At 36.3% G+C, this 17,315-nt stretch overlaps 1 protein-coding gene across 1 annotated transcript; it reads right to left on the reverse strand.

Annotated features, from left to right (window-relative positions):
- Positions 1-601: 601 nt before the first annotated feature.
- Positions 602-16,174, reverse strand: gosr1 (golgi SNAP receptor complex member 1). Its single transcript, XM_032546030.1, has 9 exons — positions 16,127-16,174; positions 15,425-15,536; positions 14,410-14,497; positions 14,166-14,273; positions 13,337-13,428; positions 9,096-9,170; positions 5,012-5,041; positions 2,077-2,159; positions 602-1,874 (listed from the first exon to the last, which is right to left on the reverse strand). The coding sequence occupies exons 1-9, from the start codon at positions 16,158-16,160 to the stop codon at positions 1,750-1,752; spliced, it is 747 nt and encodes a 248-aa protein (XP_032401921.1). The 5' UTR covers positions 16,161-16,174; the 3' UTR covers positions 602-1,749.
- Between the last annotated feature and the right edge of the window lie 1,141 nt (positions 16,175-17,315).

Genomic DNA, 17,315 nt, shown 5'->3' on the forward strand with positions numbered 1-17,315 from the left:
CGGATCATGCGCATGGGTCTGGGACATTCAAATATTTAAGAGCTGCACCTCCGCCGTCATCTTACATCCATGTATAAATGTCAAAGCCGGCTTTAGTACACGGTTTGCCTCTTAAGAGCACCGTCCCGAATAACTGGCCGTCATAGCGTGAATGACATCTAAAGAGTGAAAACCTTTCATAATACCTCAGCTAGTCTATGTTCAAAGAATCTGATGGAGGTGAATAGAAACTGTAATTTGTCAACTGAAGTGACTCGTTTTATGCCACAAAAATAACTAGCTGGGTTGTTGCTTTATGCACACTCGCCTCTTTTTTTATATATATCTGCTTAACTTTCCTGGATTATGTTACATCCCCAAACTTTATGGTATTTTATTAGTGTTTTATCTAATATACCAACACCAATTCAAGCTATTTGTGAAGTAACAACTTAAAAATAAACTTGTTTAACAGATAAAAATCTGAAAAGTGCGGCGTATGCTTACATTCAGCACTCTTTAATCTACATGTCTACATATAGAGCCCTCTTCTGCTTAAAATTACAGCTGCAACTCTTCGTACATGCAATAGAGTTCACATTCATTCACATTGAATAGAGAATGTCAGTGAGAGAAGCTTGCTTTTAATAAGGAGGGGGAAAAAAACAACATAGCCAGAAACAATAAGACCGGGTAGTATGCCATGGTTTCTGAATTGTAACCATGTTCCAGAATAAACTGTACAGAAAGTTATGCAGTAATTCAAATCAAATTTCCTTTTCAGCAACATTGTCATTAATAAAATCAGCTACATTCTAGAAAAGCATTGAGTATTTGTTATATTATTATAAAGCTAAATTTGGCCTAATGTTGCCAATCAGCATCATACCTAGATTTATATTTGAATTACCAATTTAATTAACTTAGCATCTGCTTGATAGAAAAAAAATAAATTTCGTAAAGAACTGCCAATAAATTTAGGCAGGAAAAGGGTAAGAATCTGTGCTAACTTCATAGGATTACATGTTTTTAAAGCTCAAATAGAAAGTTTTGTAAATTTTTCTACACAGTTGCACAGTCCTTTGGTTCAAAGAATGATACTTTTTAAAGACTAAAAATCTTTTTTGTTGTATTGTCTATAGTGTGGCATTCTTAATTGTTTTTATACTTTTATCTTTGTGTGAACAAAGAGTCCTGCCTTGTATTGAATATGTTTGTACGTCCTGGTACTAAACCTTTATCAGAAACGGCTCATCTTAAAACAACAAAATAAAAATTTACTCACTCCACATTTTTTTAAAACACATACTGATATGAATAATTTATTAATTCACATTTTACAGCTTACAATGAATTATGACTCCCCCAAAATCATTAAAAATAACTGAAAAAGAAGAAGAAATATCCTTCAACCTCCTTATTAAAACAAGATAGCTTTAGTCTCTGATCTTATTAGAAAAAAAGCACAAAGCTTGTCCACAAACAAAAATTAACTGGTCTCACTTGTACTTTTGGTCTCCATTTCCTTGTGGGTATAAGAAGAAGAAGCGACCACCAGCCCTAAATCTGTCTCGTTAAATGCTGGCTCAGTGGGAACTTGTTGGCCAAATTTGGTCCTGTCCTAGAACAGGACCAGCTAAATGTCTCTCTGCTTTGGAACCTCCGTGGTCCTTCGATCACCGGGCGTCGTCTCTGGGGAGGAGCTGAGGATTCATATGCTACAAAGAGCAGAGGAGTCCTGCCTTGTTAGAAATCGTCTGACCGGGGAGGTTAATGGAAAGCATAGAGCAGGAGGAGAATGGTGCAGACGCCGATCACAGTGCCGAGGATGAGGGAGTCCCTTCTCTTTCGCAGATTGATTCGCTGGATGAGACTGTTGATAGTTGGGAAACGATCTGAGAGTCAAAACGTCAAAGAAAATATCAAATGAAAACCCACTGTACTGCCAGTGCGTAATATCTCTCAATCTGATCATATCTATCTGATCAATTCTACTTTTCTGTTAAAACAACAAACAAAAGAACAGGTTGTTAAATAGCAGCAGCAACGCTGTGTTCCTGCACCCACAGGGAGACCCGTGTGGAGTGTAAAGGATACTGGCCAGAGTGTTCACCCTGCTGTGTATGGATTTCAGCATGCCCCTCTGTGAGGTCATGTTCTCCTTGGTTGCCATTGCAATGCTGAAGAAAGAGACAAGATAAATGAGCAAGAGGCAATATTGCAACATTTTAATAAAGTGCCATTTTACTGCAAACAACCCAAAATTGAATTCCAGTGTGAATTTCTTTCTTTAGAGAGATGTAAAAAAAAAAAACAATCTTATCCTTGATATAAGGAAATCTTTGACCTACCAACAGAGATTTTAGATGATTCTGATGTTCTTTTAAGAAATATAGAATCTAATATCTGCATAATACCAAACCCTTCATGCACTTCTCCTTTAGCTTTTCTGTTTTGTTCTGTAAATGCTGCTCCCTCTTGCAGTTTAATGAACATAAATGACAATTCGAAAAGGATCAGAAGTCTCCTTTATAAAACTTTTTGTAAAAGAGATAGTGAAAGTGTACGTTGGCGTACACCAAAAAATCCAGATTTCTAAAACAATTAACACTAAAAAGCAATTTTCCCATTCAACCATAATTGCTCAAAATAAAGTACTTCATGAATATTGAGGTATATTTAAATGATTCAGCCGATCAACGATATTTAATGGTCATCAACAAAATGAGCGTACGTATAGGTCAGAAATTGCGTGATGGAACGCACATTCTCCCATCAAGTTTTTTTTTTTTTTTTTTTTAAACAAACCTTTACATTGAAAGTGACATATACAAGTTTCAGACTGTGTCTTGTCCACACACCATGCATAGAAAGGAGACAACAGATCTTTTAGTTTCCACCACACCGGTAAGTGGTGAAGGCCAATCAAGCAGTAATTCTCTGATTTTGGTTTGATTTCTTAATGAATCTCCAACTTTGGAGTTCCACTGCTATTTTGGGCCTCTCTTGCTCTCAAATCTGGACTTCAGCAAGTTTCAAAGGACGAAAGTGCGACTGAGCAAAAGTTTCAGCCAGAGTCTTTGGCATCTGATAGACACACACCAATCAATAGAAGACACTGAGCCAGTCTTTGAATCCTTAACTAGCGCATTAGAGTTTGGTGGACCAGCCTTGACAAATGTTACTTACAGTTATATTTATCAGCTATTATTAATTACTTTGGACATGACTAATGTTTAACATGAATATTTCAGTATTTTCAGGACATAAATCTACCTCTCCCAACGCAGGAAGACGGATTCATAGAAGATGAGCCCAATGACATCACTGCAGTTGTTTACCTGAAATATTTGTTGTAACCGAGTGATATAAAAAACACAGTCAGCATAAACTTTCAGCGTGTAGAAGGAGATATGAGTAGGAGTACGGGTGGGCGAGGTCCCGGCCCCTCCTGTGACTGCAGACTGCTGAAGGTACGGTCCGCAGCGTTGGCCTAGAGGTGTGTTTTAGGGATCATGTTCCCCTAAGTCAGGAGGAAACGCTTTGCTGACTCCAGCAACCTCGACCAGCCCTGATCTCTGTGTAAACCACCTCATGAGAATAGAGACTGAGGATAAAGAGACACTGTATGCAAAGAGTGGAGAACTCTGCCTCAGGTTTACTTTAGGCTAAATCCAAAGAAGACTGATTGTTGCCCTGCTAAAAACAAAATAAAACTTGGTGCTTTTTTTTTAACTATACTGTTCTCTAATGTATGCCAGAGTTATTCCAGCCACTAAAAAGCTGTTTATACCCAAAGATGAATCATCAAAATACCAGAGAAAACATGCAATTATGATAAGGGTTTAATTTCTGCAGTGCTAATAAGAATTTTGCTTCACTGATTATCAAGAAGGTTTTGAATAAATCTGGACAAGCCATTTCTTAATTTAAAATACAAACACATTCTCTTTCAAAATTGATACTCCTTTCTTTGTTGTATTATGTTTTGATAGCTGCCAACCTCAATTCTTATCAGAATCAAATGAAAATCATTAAGTTAAATCTGTTAGGGATATGAGAAAAAATTGGGCTCAACTATAAATCAGCAAACACAATTTGTCAATTCTACTGAATAAAACAAACATAACTTACCAAATGTATCACTGGTAAGTATAGTGTGAGTCCATGGTTCTTATACAGTTGGCTAATATTTATTGCAGTCCAAGCACTTTGCCTAGTATTAATATTTTGTCTAGTGATTTTCAATATATTTTGCAAGACAACAAAGTTAAATTGAGATGTTACTACTTAAGGTGGAAGACTCAAAGCTAGCTCCTTTTAGCATCACTGAATATACAGTCAGAAAGGTGATAGAAGTTCAAGGTTTCTATAACATTCAGGCAGCAAGTACGACATAACAGGAAGGTAGATTGTATCACTGATTTGCTTTTTTATTTTGTATTTTTTTGCTAAATGTGAAAATGGTGGGAATCTTTTAGATTCCTCAGAGTTTGTGTAAAGATCTACATTCTCTGCTGTTTTAGCAATGCTAGCCACCCTGATCACTAACACAAGATGCTTATGCCAGTTTAAAATGTCTACTCAAATCATTTTGTCTTTATTTTTAAAGTAGTAAATCTGTTTTACACTATGACATTGCCTCAGCTTGAAATACAAAGCTGAGTCTTTGTATTTTGCCATTCATTCAACAGCTTGAATGACAAAAACTATATTTTGAATGTTGTTTTCTCATAGTTCAAAAACAGAAATTCATCATTCCCCAAGAGTAGTATTAAATATTTTGTTATACTACAGATTATTCTGGTTGGGCAATTATTCACTTCCACCAACCAAAAATATCCTTAGACTGCCATTTTTCTTTCTCTGGACTGTAATTTCTGTCATATAGCCAAGACTTTTTGCAAACAATCAGGCTAACCCTAGCATCAAAATATTTTAACCATGCAACATTAGTCAAAGCTTATGGAAGATGGGAGAGATTTTTATTGCAAAATACGAGTTCATACACAAGACAGATACTAAGGTTTACCTTATTGTGTCATCCATCAGCCGGTCTGAGCTGTAGTTTGGAGGCAGAGCAGAGAGAACGACACTGATTAGATAGAATTTTTCTGAAGTAAAAATTGTAAATTGGCTATACACTTCATAGCATTTCGTTGTAAGTTGAAGTAGCTTTGTGTTTATAGTCATAAACTTTGAAGACAAACTCATTATTACTGAATTTTTACCATGTTGTGATATAAACACAGCCGTTATTGGGCATGATTTCAGTGTCTCACTGCTTCCTATGTAATACAGATCTGAGTGAAGATGAAGAGAAAACGAAAGCAGTCGGCAAATGCGATGACCCAAGACTGATTATGTTTTCCTTATGGATATGAAATAGATGAAAATACTTATGTTTTGTCCCCTTAACCATCTCTTTTGCCATTGTGCTCATTAAAATGGGATTTTCTGTGGTTTTAGCTTTAAGTGGGCTCCATCCGTTTTTACTTCACTAGTTGTATTTTGCTGCAGTCATTAAACTGCTCATTAGTTTCAAGCTAATTGCCTTTCCCAGCATGATGAATGAACCCATCACAACCACATGCTTTCCTGTCTTTTTCTGCACACAAGGACCGAACTCATGGAAAGATTTTTTTTTTTTTTTTAAAGAAGCATTATGGTCAGAGATTTTTTTGTTTTAAGTTCTGAAACCAACACAGTTCACTGATTGTGAGACAGAAAAATGTCACTGCTTGGGACGAGAACGAGAAATGCTTATGTGGCACATTTGTCATCAACGCTATGTTGAGCGGTTGGGTTTAAGCCCGCCTGTGATTGTGTGCACACAGGCCCAAAACTCTCCAACAGGATGGAAGAAACAATGGAAACAGGATTTTACAGATTGGCGACCAGAACATCTCAAACTCACTTGTACCAATTAGAAAATAACTTTCAGCTAATAACAAACCAATATTATGAACATTTTTCCAACATCTTACTGGGAAATGCAACTCAGCTGATCATAATGGACTGTTTGCTTTCAGTGCATTAACAAAGGATGCCTTTTAGAGTGTTTACATCCTTTTTCAAAACTGAAATGTGTTGGTTTTATGCCAATACACGTGGAGCACTGACTCCACCAAACGCTGTGCAAAGTCTGTTTGGAAGTGAAGTCAGAGTGTTGGGATTGTGATGCGACACACTTCACTGACGGGCTTTTTTCCATAATTTCAGAATTATCATCACCAGCCACTGTTTACATCCATATTTACAGCGTCTGGCTTCTTTAGGGGTAGAATCACAATAAATGTCTCAACTCCATGACATAAAGGTCGAATATAATGAGACAAGACTGGTCAGACTGGAGACAAGGGCAGAAGAAGCAACAGGGTCAAGAAAAACCCAGATAGAGAAGATTTTTACACCTTCACTGTTTGGTCCCCGACAGTCATGGTAAAAATATATATATATATAGATTGAACTGATATTGTATATATATATATATATATATATATATATATATATATATAAGATTTTGATGTGTTTTTAATTTTTTACAAATTTTGGTAACCTTTGCAGTAAGGAATAATGACATGTTAAGAATCTGTGGTGTTTTAAACACCTCTAGTGTATAAAATTTGCATCTAATCTGCTGTCCTAAAGAGCAGATTGGATATAAATTCCTAAAGGTAACAGAGGGTTTCTGATCCAACTGCATCCACAATACGTAACTTTAGACCAAAACATTTGAACTCATCAATCTCTTGTTTAGCAACCATCTGTGCTGTGCCGTCAGAAAGTCTTCAGACATCAGCTCAGATTGTTTCCCTTCAGTCCCTGTTGAATGTTTACAGCCCTAAACCAATCATGTGTAATTTTACCCTCTTCTTCAATCTCCCTTTCATCCTTCCCATACAATATGGGTGGTGGCTTAAATGCATAATTTCATGATCAATATCTTGACATGTCTGATGGGTTAACAAGAAAGCCTAAGTGCCTTCCTTGTGAAAAGGGAGAGTGTTTAGCACAAAATAGGCTTAATGTTATAATATCTTTCATGTTTTTTCAGACTGCTAATTAAACCACAATGTTCACTTTTAGGTTTTAGATGTCAATTTAAATTATACTAAAAATTTTGCCAATTATTTATATGAAACAACAAAAACAGATCAAGTCCAAAATAAGCAAATCCAGCATGGTAGTCTTAATGCGTGCAAGTTGCATGCATTAAGAATACTAACATTTTAGGGTTACTAAATATAACCTTAAAATTTTGATTATAGGGTTAGGGTTAGCATGCAAGTTGCATGCATGCTAACCCTAAAATCAAAATTTTATGATATTATATTTAGCTGAGATGTAGTTCTACTTTCAAATTATCTTCTTCTTTTAAGTCTACATATTACTATCTTCTTCTTGGGCTTCATAGTCTAAAGAACAGAAACTAGTAACTAAGATGAATAATTGTGTTTAATACAGATTTACTACCATCCTGTGGCTGTTAAAACAAAAGTTGAGTAAATCTTTTACTCAATATTCCTCATCACTCCCACACATCAAGCTAAATAATCTTCTCAAGTGCAGATAATATAGAATTTGTGCTTCCCAATATTTCAGATGTACTTATGGGTTTTTAAGGGTGCAGAAATTTGGAGGAGTGTGTTTATTTAAATCAAGTAAACTCTTTCTCAAATCATGTTTGCACCAAAAGCAAGTCTGTCTAACAAAATTAAGACTTTGATGGGATGTTTCTTCAGTTTTAGTTTTTAAGACCTGGAAACAAAAACTTTGAAAAAGAACAGCCTTTAATTTCATCGTTTTGTATAAGCTCCAATTGACTTGAAGTCTGGTCAGCAACCATTGGTGGTTTATTTGCTTTCTGTTTGAACTTGTGTGCACGGCGATGTGTGCCCTGCTGATATTTCATTTTCCTTTCCACACAGGGCGCATCTGACACCTCTTAGATGCAGAGAGAGAGATTTCACAAAGCACACGCTGTTGACAGTTCTCCATGCTCTGCCAAATAACAGCAAGAAAACACTCGATGACGATTATGATTTGACCTTCTGCGTCATAAGAAACGAAGCTTAACAGTTTCAGGATGCAATGTGAATGAAAAACTGATATGAATGATAGGTTTTATCATAAAAGTGATGTGTTGCTTCCGTATAATTACATTGCAAGTGTTATAATACTGAACTTGAAACAATCTGAAGCATTTATTTAAATGAATGTGGATATATTTTTAGGCAACACTTCAAACTGAGAGATATAAGGGAAAAACAGAAAGAAATGATCCAAGACATCAAGAGAACCATGGTCTTTCGTAAGTCTGGTTCATTTTTGGAAACAATTTTCAGATGCCCAAAGTTTCCACGCCATCTGGTCATTCAAATTATATGCGAATTTAAACAAAATGGGAATGTCCAACCAGTACTGTTCAGGAAGGAGACGGGTTCTGTGTCCCAGTTATAAATGAGCTTTTTATATATATATATATATATATATATATATATATATATATACAGTACAGACCAAAAGTTTGGACACACTTTCTCATTGAACTCAATGAGAAAGTGTGTCCAAACTTTTGGTCTGAACTGTATATATAATGTGTGTGAATCAAAGGAAGACAAAAGGAGTGAAGAAGCTGACTGCAGCAGTAAAAGTGTTATTTTCAACAGATGTCTTTATTTTCAGACACAGCACTGCGAAGTTGTGTGTGTGGGGGTGGGTGTGTGGGTGCGTGTGTGCGTAAGCAAAACGGACTCAGTAACAGCAGTTCTGTCGGGACGACCGGGCCAAAACTCCTGCTTGATATCGCAAGATGTTTGTGGATGGACACACAGAAAGTTGACCAAAGTCATGCAGTTGGAAAGGCGATTCTATAAAATACTCAGAAAATGTATGTAACCTTCTAAGTTTCAGGAAAGTATAAAACAAAAAGAAAATCTCTGAAGAAATTATTGCTCGTTATTTTGGCATTATCAAATAGAAACAAATCCAACAGGAAGGGGAAAAGGGCTGTGTGTTTGTATAGTTAATTTTATCTACTGGTAAAGCTCCACAAAAACATTTAAATTTGAGCTGCATTGAATAATCAGCCAGGTAAACTGCTGTGGACTTACTTTCTAAGATGCTCATGCTCCTTAAGAAACAGCTCTGTTCTTCTGTTGTTGACTCCTGAACCACTCTTATACGTTCTGAAATGACAAAAGGCAAAAATGAATACATCATCTAATTAAAGCATATTTTTGAATGTGGTGTGTCACAATATTTATCTATTCAACACTTGTGCAAGTATTGTTTACGATATTGAAAACCCAGGATTTAATAAATATCAACAAACCACTGTTCTTTTAAAAGGAAAATCGCCCAGAGAGGGAAAGATCACCCAAATTTACTAGTGAAGCTTTTTCTAATTGTTCCGATTCTTTGTGGTGAACTGACTGAATACATCAGAAATTAATCTGATCCACAGACATGAGGCACTGACATAACTAGAGAACAGAAGGGTTACAGTCTAGAGCAACTGAAAGTTTTGATACAAGGAAAAATTCAACAGGCGAATGAAATTAGACAAAATGGAATAAAAACTTGAAAGCAGGGTAAGTTGTCAAATTAACAAAGAAGCCGAAACAAGAAGCTGCTCCTGACTCTTTAACTACGAGACCAAACTCTATTCATAAACTCATCACTCTCATTCACTTCTGCTTGATGCAGCCCCAGTCAACAGCATGAGAACGGCTGAAAAACACACACTGTCCTGGGTTTCTGTCCATTTAACACAGCCCCACCTTCCTGTTGGGCGAGAACCGATAAAGAGCACAGAGGGATGGAGGGAGAACTGTGCGCACATATATAACATTAACATCCTACCCCACCCATCTTACAGGAAGCAAACCAAGAATAAATGAGTTTTCTCCATCTCAAGCACAGTGTTGAAAGCCAGTGGCAAAGAACAGATATGTAGTGTATGGAGTGTTGCCTTGGGCTCCAGCTGGCTCCCCCGTCAGCAGGGCTGATGTATTCGTAGGGTTGGAACTGCCAGTACTGACAGCCCGCTGCATCACTCCAGCAAGGCTTTTTAAAAGGGCACCAATGTAAATCACAGACGAGCTGTCATTTTCGCTGCTGACATTTAGAATGAAAGGAGCAGCAGAGGAAACGTTGCTGCTGCACACACAGTAGCTGCAGCTATTATGAATGGCACAATGTGAGTATAGGTTTGTATGTCTACATCCGAGGAAATAGTTTGCATTGAACACAAAAGGAATATGTTCATAGTTGCTTGGGAGAACTGCACTATGCCTAATTTATCTTTTAATCAGTATTCATGCTGGTATTTCTGCAGCATAAACAACCCTCATTGTGGGCAAACCTAAATCACCACCAAGATCTTTACTGCCCCCTACATGATGCAAAGTTCAGGTGCAGCAGGTTTTCCATTTTGTTTTACAGAAAGATTTAACCACAGTATAGCTTACAAACGTAGCCCGGGCATGAAAAATAATTAATATAATGCATAAAATAATATTTATCAAACTTTTCATGCTGAGACCTCCTTTAAAGGAATAAAATTGTTGACTCCGTAAAGACTTAAAACATTTGTCAAATTAAATTTTAATTTGAGGAAAAACTAAATGTACATTATTTGTTTAAATTTCCTCTGATAGTCAATAAAATAGCAAGACAGTTTTCTTATAACTGTGTTTTCTCCTAACAAGCAAATAGTCCATTTTCACATAAATATCTGATTAGCATCACAATACCTCAGAAACAAATAATTTATCCTCTTTCAGTCTTAAAAGGCTTAGCAGCTAGTTTGATTGGAAGAACAGCATTTGATTCTTTCCCACACCACTACAAAATCTTAATACACAACACTGCTGGAGAAAATGTCTCTGAGAAACACACAGCCTTTTTGGGCTTCAATTTTCAACATCCATTTTCTACATCTCAAAAAACATTTTTAATATTAATATTCAGGAAGAACATCCTTTGGGACTAGAGTAGGATGCACTTAAAAAGACGGATTTGTATTATTTCAAAATGTTGTGACATTAAGGCAATGCAAAGAAATTCCTTTTTCAGCATATTTTCAGAAAAAGAGCTCTACGTGATTAAAAAGAAAATATAAACATGATGAAAATGATGACAGGTTGAAAAACACTACAGTTCATGATGTTCCAGTAGCTTTCATTCGAAGTCAGTTATAAAGAAATGGGTTTTTGTAGCATTTATAGGTTTATTTCAGGTCTTCTCAGGCTTCTGTTTGCTGCTTGAGTCGGGCTTAAACAATCCGATAAATCAGACATCCCAGAGAAGAAAATGAAAGTCCAAACCAAGCCCTCATCTTCCTCTGAACAATTTGTGTGTCGGTAAGAATGAGTTCCGGATTCATTCATCTCCACTGCATAAGAATGGTTGGTATTTGTAGGTGTTTAAAGGAACTCAGTGTTTCAGCAGTTTTGCAGTTTTCTGGAGGTTTGTTCAAGATTAGTGGTGAATAGAAGCGGAATGCTACTTCTCCACATTATATTCTGGTTCTGGAGATGCAGAACAGATCCAGGAGACCTGAGAGGTCAGGGAGGTTGATACAACAACAGGTTGCAAATTATTGTGGTGTTAAGCCATTCAGTGATTTATAAACTTACAGAAGTGTTTTAAAGTTTATCTCTGAGCTACAGGGAGTCGTTTAAGACTTTAGAACCAGGGAGATGTGCTCTCTCTTCCTAGTTTTAGCGAGAACATGAGCAGCAGCAGCAGCGTTCTGTTTCAGCTCCAGTTGTCTGACTTTTTAGGCAGACCAGTGAAATTATTATTTATTATTGTAGTAATTAATGAAACGAAAGATAAACACTATAAACCAGCGGTTGGGAAATTGGTTGCTTGATAAAAACAGAATACAACATATTTATCTGAATAACTAATGCCCCAAATATTTTTGAAAATAATATGTTTTAACTGCTATGTATGTTTTAGTGTATATAAGCATTTTGAGAGCTAACTGCCTCAGCATTTAATTTAGGAACTCTATAACAGTCTGTAGTCCTCCTGAAAATCTATTATTTGCTATTAATATCATGCAGAAAAGTTCATCTGGCTACAAGGGCAAAGTCACCAGAAACAAAAAGTATGACACTTTAAATAGTAAAAAGAGAAGTGAGACAAGCTCTTCTGAAGAGTTCAATATGTTAAAACTACTTTAAATATGGAATAAAGTGACCTAATGGCTTATGGTGGATGTGTGCCTGAATGAGGCTTCCGCAGATGTCTTCATCTTAGATGGAGTGGGATAATTAGGAATTCTGCAGTGCTCACTATAAGCTTACTGCAGCATCTCACAAATCAATACACTATTACAAAAAAAGGCTGTAAGATTCATGGTCTGAAGGGGGTTCCAGCTCGTTTTAATACACTCACTCAGAAATGAGTCAATCTGAAAAAAAGGTGCACCTTCTCAACGCAAAGCCAAGGAGGCTATGAATCTTCAAAGGCTTCAATACCAAACATTTTCCAAGAGCAAGTCAGGTCGGAGTCTTGGCTCATCTTCCTGTCCAGTAAACAAACTCAACAACATCTAAGCTCTGTGAAAAAGAGTTTACTTGCTCACACTCAGGACAAGAGAGACAGATGGATCTGAATATTAATAATAAAATAGCTATTTGTAATTTATCTACAATCAAATGTAACTTGCTCTCATAAAACTGTAAAATTACTTGCAAGGACCTATGTCTGTGATTCATCTTTCATTGAACCTTGCGTTTGCAATCCATAAATTTATTACTGTTTCCATCCTAATTCCATCTTTATATTGTTGAGTGTTGGAACATATCTCAAGCAGTCACACAATGGACAGATCACCAGTCCATCACTGGGTAACATAGTCACACAGGACTAACAACTTGGCACATAGTTACTCATACCCGAGGGCAATTTAGTGTCACCAATTAACCTGACAGTTTTGGTCCGTGAGAGGAAACTGGAGTACCCAGAGAGAATCCATCCATGCACAGGGAGAACATGCAAATTTCACCCAGTTGCTGCAAGGCAGCAGTGGGTATAATGTTCAGGTCTAAATGTTAAGTGTGATATCTGAATGCTAGTGCACACAAATAAGGGCTTATGATCATTGGAATAACAAACCAGTATGCAAATGTAAATGACAAACTGAAATAAACATATGTGCATCTTGTTATAGTCTGACCTATGAGATGTAAACGGTGAGTGAAACTGCTCATTCATCCATTCCTTCTGTTTGTACAAAACTGAGTGTACTCAGCATCCAAGTTGAATCTAGTTGCCATTATAATTTTGCACCTCCCAAGTCAAATGTAGGTGAATGAACAGAGGATTGAGTACTCACTCAATGTCTTTCCTGACAGATCCTAAAAGATCTTCCCTTTCCCGGATGGCCAGAAAGTTGCCTTTGGTTTTGTGAAATTCATGAGTGTAGTCCTGAACAGAAACAAGTAAAAGTAAAATATTTGTGTCAAAAATAAATAAATAAAAATATAACAGAATATTTCAATTAAAACTAAAATTATTCAGCCCTCATTTCAAATTAGGTTTCCTAATAGGATAGAGAAGCTGGTGAAATTACAGATTATAAAGAGTCTTTCATTGTTAAGTACATACCTTATATTAGAAATTAAAACCTGCATTCTCATTAATCTGGTGGCCATCTTTGACACCTCCATTTTACATTCATATTCAGATATGGCTTTAACTTTAAACTTGTGAAGAATGTTTTCAACTCTAGTGACATTCCGGGACTTTGCAGTCTTTATGTATCCTTTCGCTTGTTTGTTTGAGGCAATGATTTTTTTCTCATAACTTTTTTTTACAACTGTCTTCACCTTACCTTATTTCTAATATGCACATTTATAAGGACTTCTATCTCAGTCAGAGCCTATATATGATAAACAAATGTGAACTCTTACAAAGACTTTCATTCATGGCTCCGAATATTATTGAGATTGTAGCATCCTGTCTGAATTTGGATAAAATCATATTATTCGTTTTATAAGTAGTTCACATGTAACATGCTTGTAGCAAACACCTAAACAATATTTTTACTTGCAGTGAAGGTTTAATGTATATGCAGCTGGACTGTTTTGGAAGAAGAAAAACAAATCCAATGGAAACCTTGAACATAAAGATAACAACAGAGAGCAAATAAGAATTTGGTTAACCTGTAGAATATCCCTATGTCTCTGGAGAGTGTGCATGAGTGCAGCATTGAGAGACGCTGTTCCCGGGGTGTTGGTGTATTCTGCCATCTTGTCGTTCACTCCTGTTAGCTGAAAAAGACAAGAAAGGGGATAATCTAGTGAAAAACAAAGAAATTCTGACATAAAGCAGACTGTATCCAAGACTGAGCTTCTTCTTCTCTAATGTCCCACTGCTAAAGTGGGACATTAGAGCAGTGGGACTTACCTTTGCCAGCAGCTGTTCAATCTCAACAGACATGGTGTCAAACATCCTGTCCTGGGTCGAGTTATTTAGCAGGGGCGTGGTGTCCGAACTTTAGGCAAACAAGGCATTGAGAGCAGTTAGAAAGTCTACTTATAACAATCTTATTTGCAATATACATTTCCGAGGCATAATTACACAATGACAAACCAAAAATATTCCATACTGATGATATCAAAGAATTGAGTTATGAGTGATTGAGTGATCATTAGTCCGACCATGTCAACAGGAGTCAATAGGTCAATTAAAATAAGAATTTACCATTTACTTAAAGAATTATCACATTTAAACTGTGTTAAATTATACTTATACTCAGTACATCTCGGTGAATTGTTTACACATTTGTGTCAAAAGGCATCCAAGAATTTCTGTATGCATATATCTAGAAAACAAGCCTAAATCATCACACATCCACCATAGTGCTTAAGAGTTGGTGTATACAATACTTTGTTTATGCAGGAACAAATATATCTTGAGACTCATTGTCTCATTTAAAGGATAGACCTGTTACATACATTGCAAAAAACAATTACACAACTTGCTTAACATTTCTATAAATCAATACTATACACTGTCAACAGGCTTTTTGCTGGAGCTTACAGACAAATTTTCAAAACATTTTGATAGTTTTTTTAATTGATAGAAGCAAATGAGGGGCATCACATTTTTTGTTTGTTTGCTTTTACTGTGACATTATATGACAACGAGGGGCAGCTACTACATTAAAATGCTGAAAATAATTAAAGAAATCAGTTTGAAGTTAAAGTAACTTAAGGATGAGTTTGAGCATTCATATACCAGTAAGTTTGTTTAAAAATAAGCAAACAAAAGACCTGAAATGAAGAAGTACACAGTAGTTTGCCCTGGAAAGGTTTTATTTTCTATCAGTTAGTTAACTGTGAAACTTGGATCATAAATTGTAACTACACAAAACAAATAACGAAACTGGACTTGTGACTGTGCGTTTGTGAAAGCTTACGTCTCCCCTCGACGTCCATCCCTAGAGCTGCTGTAGCTGGTGCACAGTTTACTAAAGGAGACCAATTTCAGGTCCAGTTCATTCTCCAGCTGCCTGGCCTGCTTTCTCAGATCTGTAACACAAGAACCAGCGAAAATTTAAAAAACAGCGGCGCGGGAACAGCTTGATACGTTTGCTATGGCTAAATAATAATTCAGTCACTAACTGTAGGTATCGACATAATGTGATTATACCGAAGTAACTGTTATATCATTCGTATTTGAATCCCTGCTAAGAGTCTTGTAAACGCTTTATTGTTTTCTGATTTAGTACAGTGGGAACATTTGCCCCATTAGATGACAGCCCGTTTTTGTTCCATACTAAAGTTAAGGAGCCTGACTAACGTTCTTCCAGTAATTTTGTCGTCCTGTTGTTTTCAAATAAAACACACCAAACAAAACGTGCCTTTGTGTCAAGTTGATAAGCCGTTTAAAGTACCGTCTCCGATTTAACAGCTTAGGGAGCAACACTGACTTCAGTTACACGGCTATATGCGTTAGCTTGTTGGGAGCTAACTAATTGTTGCGTGACGTGTACATGTTTTAATGACACGGGTTTGACGCAGCGAAACGCACACCCCATCTCCTGACATCACCTGGATGAAATTAGATGTTGTTGTGCGAAACATTTATTTTACAGTAGTTAAAACCGCAAGCTCCTTACCCTCCCAGTAGTTGCTGCTTCCTATCCCTGCCATCTTTGTTTTCCTGTGACGTCACCAACTTCAAGTCACCTGAGAGGAGGACGTAAGGCGTGGGATTTTGTCGCCCTCAGTTCAGACCGTCAGGCATGTCGACTATGATAAATTGTTGGCAACCTCATATTACTTTTTATAAATTGTATAGTTTATATAAAATATATTATATTTATATTGTGGTTTTACGTTGTAACTATGTTTTTTATAGTAGGTTAGTGTTTGTGCCAACAGGGCTTTACCAACAATTGGTTAATTGCTTTAGAGAGTTTCATCCTCATTTGAAATCAATATCTTCATATTTTGTTAATATTATGTCTTCTGTCACTTCTCAAATACCCTATTTAAAAGCAAAGCCAGGATTGAAAACAATTTTAAATTTTTCTGGCAAAGTATACTATATATTCTACTTGATCAACCTAAGCCAATGTTCAATGTGTGGCTGTTCAGCTGTTTTTGCTAAATTAATTTATCCCTCTGGTGAAGCAATACTGCCCATCCACCCTTTTTTTGTAAAATCTGTTTTAAAAAACCTGCACTGCACAATGAAAAGGGGAAATGGCTTAAAGGATTTTAAAAAGTCCCTGTGGGTACACTAGCTATAGCTCCTTGAGCAGTGCCTTAGAAAAATATTAACTCTTGAACTTTTCAAGATTGTTCACATTACAACAATAAAATGGATTAAATTACCATAATTTGTGATAGAGAAACAAAGTGGAGCAATGATGTTTTGAAAGTAAAATCTGAAAACTGTGATGTACATTTGCTTTATCACCATTCTTTAAAGCTGATAAACAGTTTTGTGTGTGTGTGCGTGCGTGTTTTTTTAAATGTCTCTATATAAATACAAATCTCAAGTACATCTCTGCCTGTGGCGTGCAGTTGTCTGTTTTTGACCCACTGTTCATGGCAGCAGGAGATTGTGTTCCTCATGTATAAACAGGACTTTACATTTGTGTTCATTTTGAACACATGGAATTAGGTTTTCAGTCAACTACCAACGACCAGTAGTTATATAGATTTACCGGATATAAACCAATTACTAACACGTGCAATTGTGTAGGATGCCTTGTTTACAATGTATTTGCAAGAATCTCAGTTAAAGATGAGCTGTTTAAATAAAAAGCCAAAACAATTTTACTCGTTTTCAGTGAACTT

Source organism: Xiphophorus hellerii, chromosome 18 (assembly GCF_003331165.1).
Source record: "Xiphophorus hellerii strain 12219 chromosome 18, Xiphophorus_hellerii-4.1, whole genome shotgun sequence".
Classification (NCBI taxonomy): domain Eukaryota; kingdom Metazoa; phylum Chordata; class Actinopteri; order Cyprinodontiformes; family Poeciliidae; genus Xiphophorus; species Xiphophorus hellerii.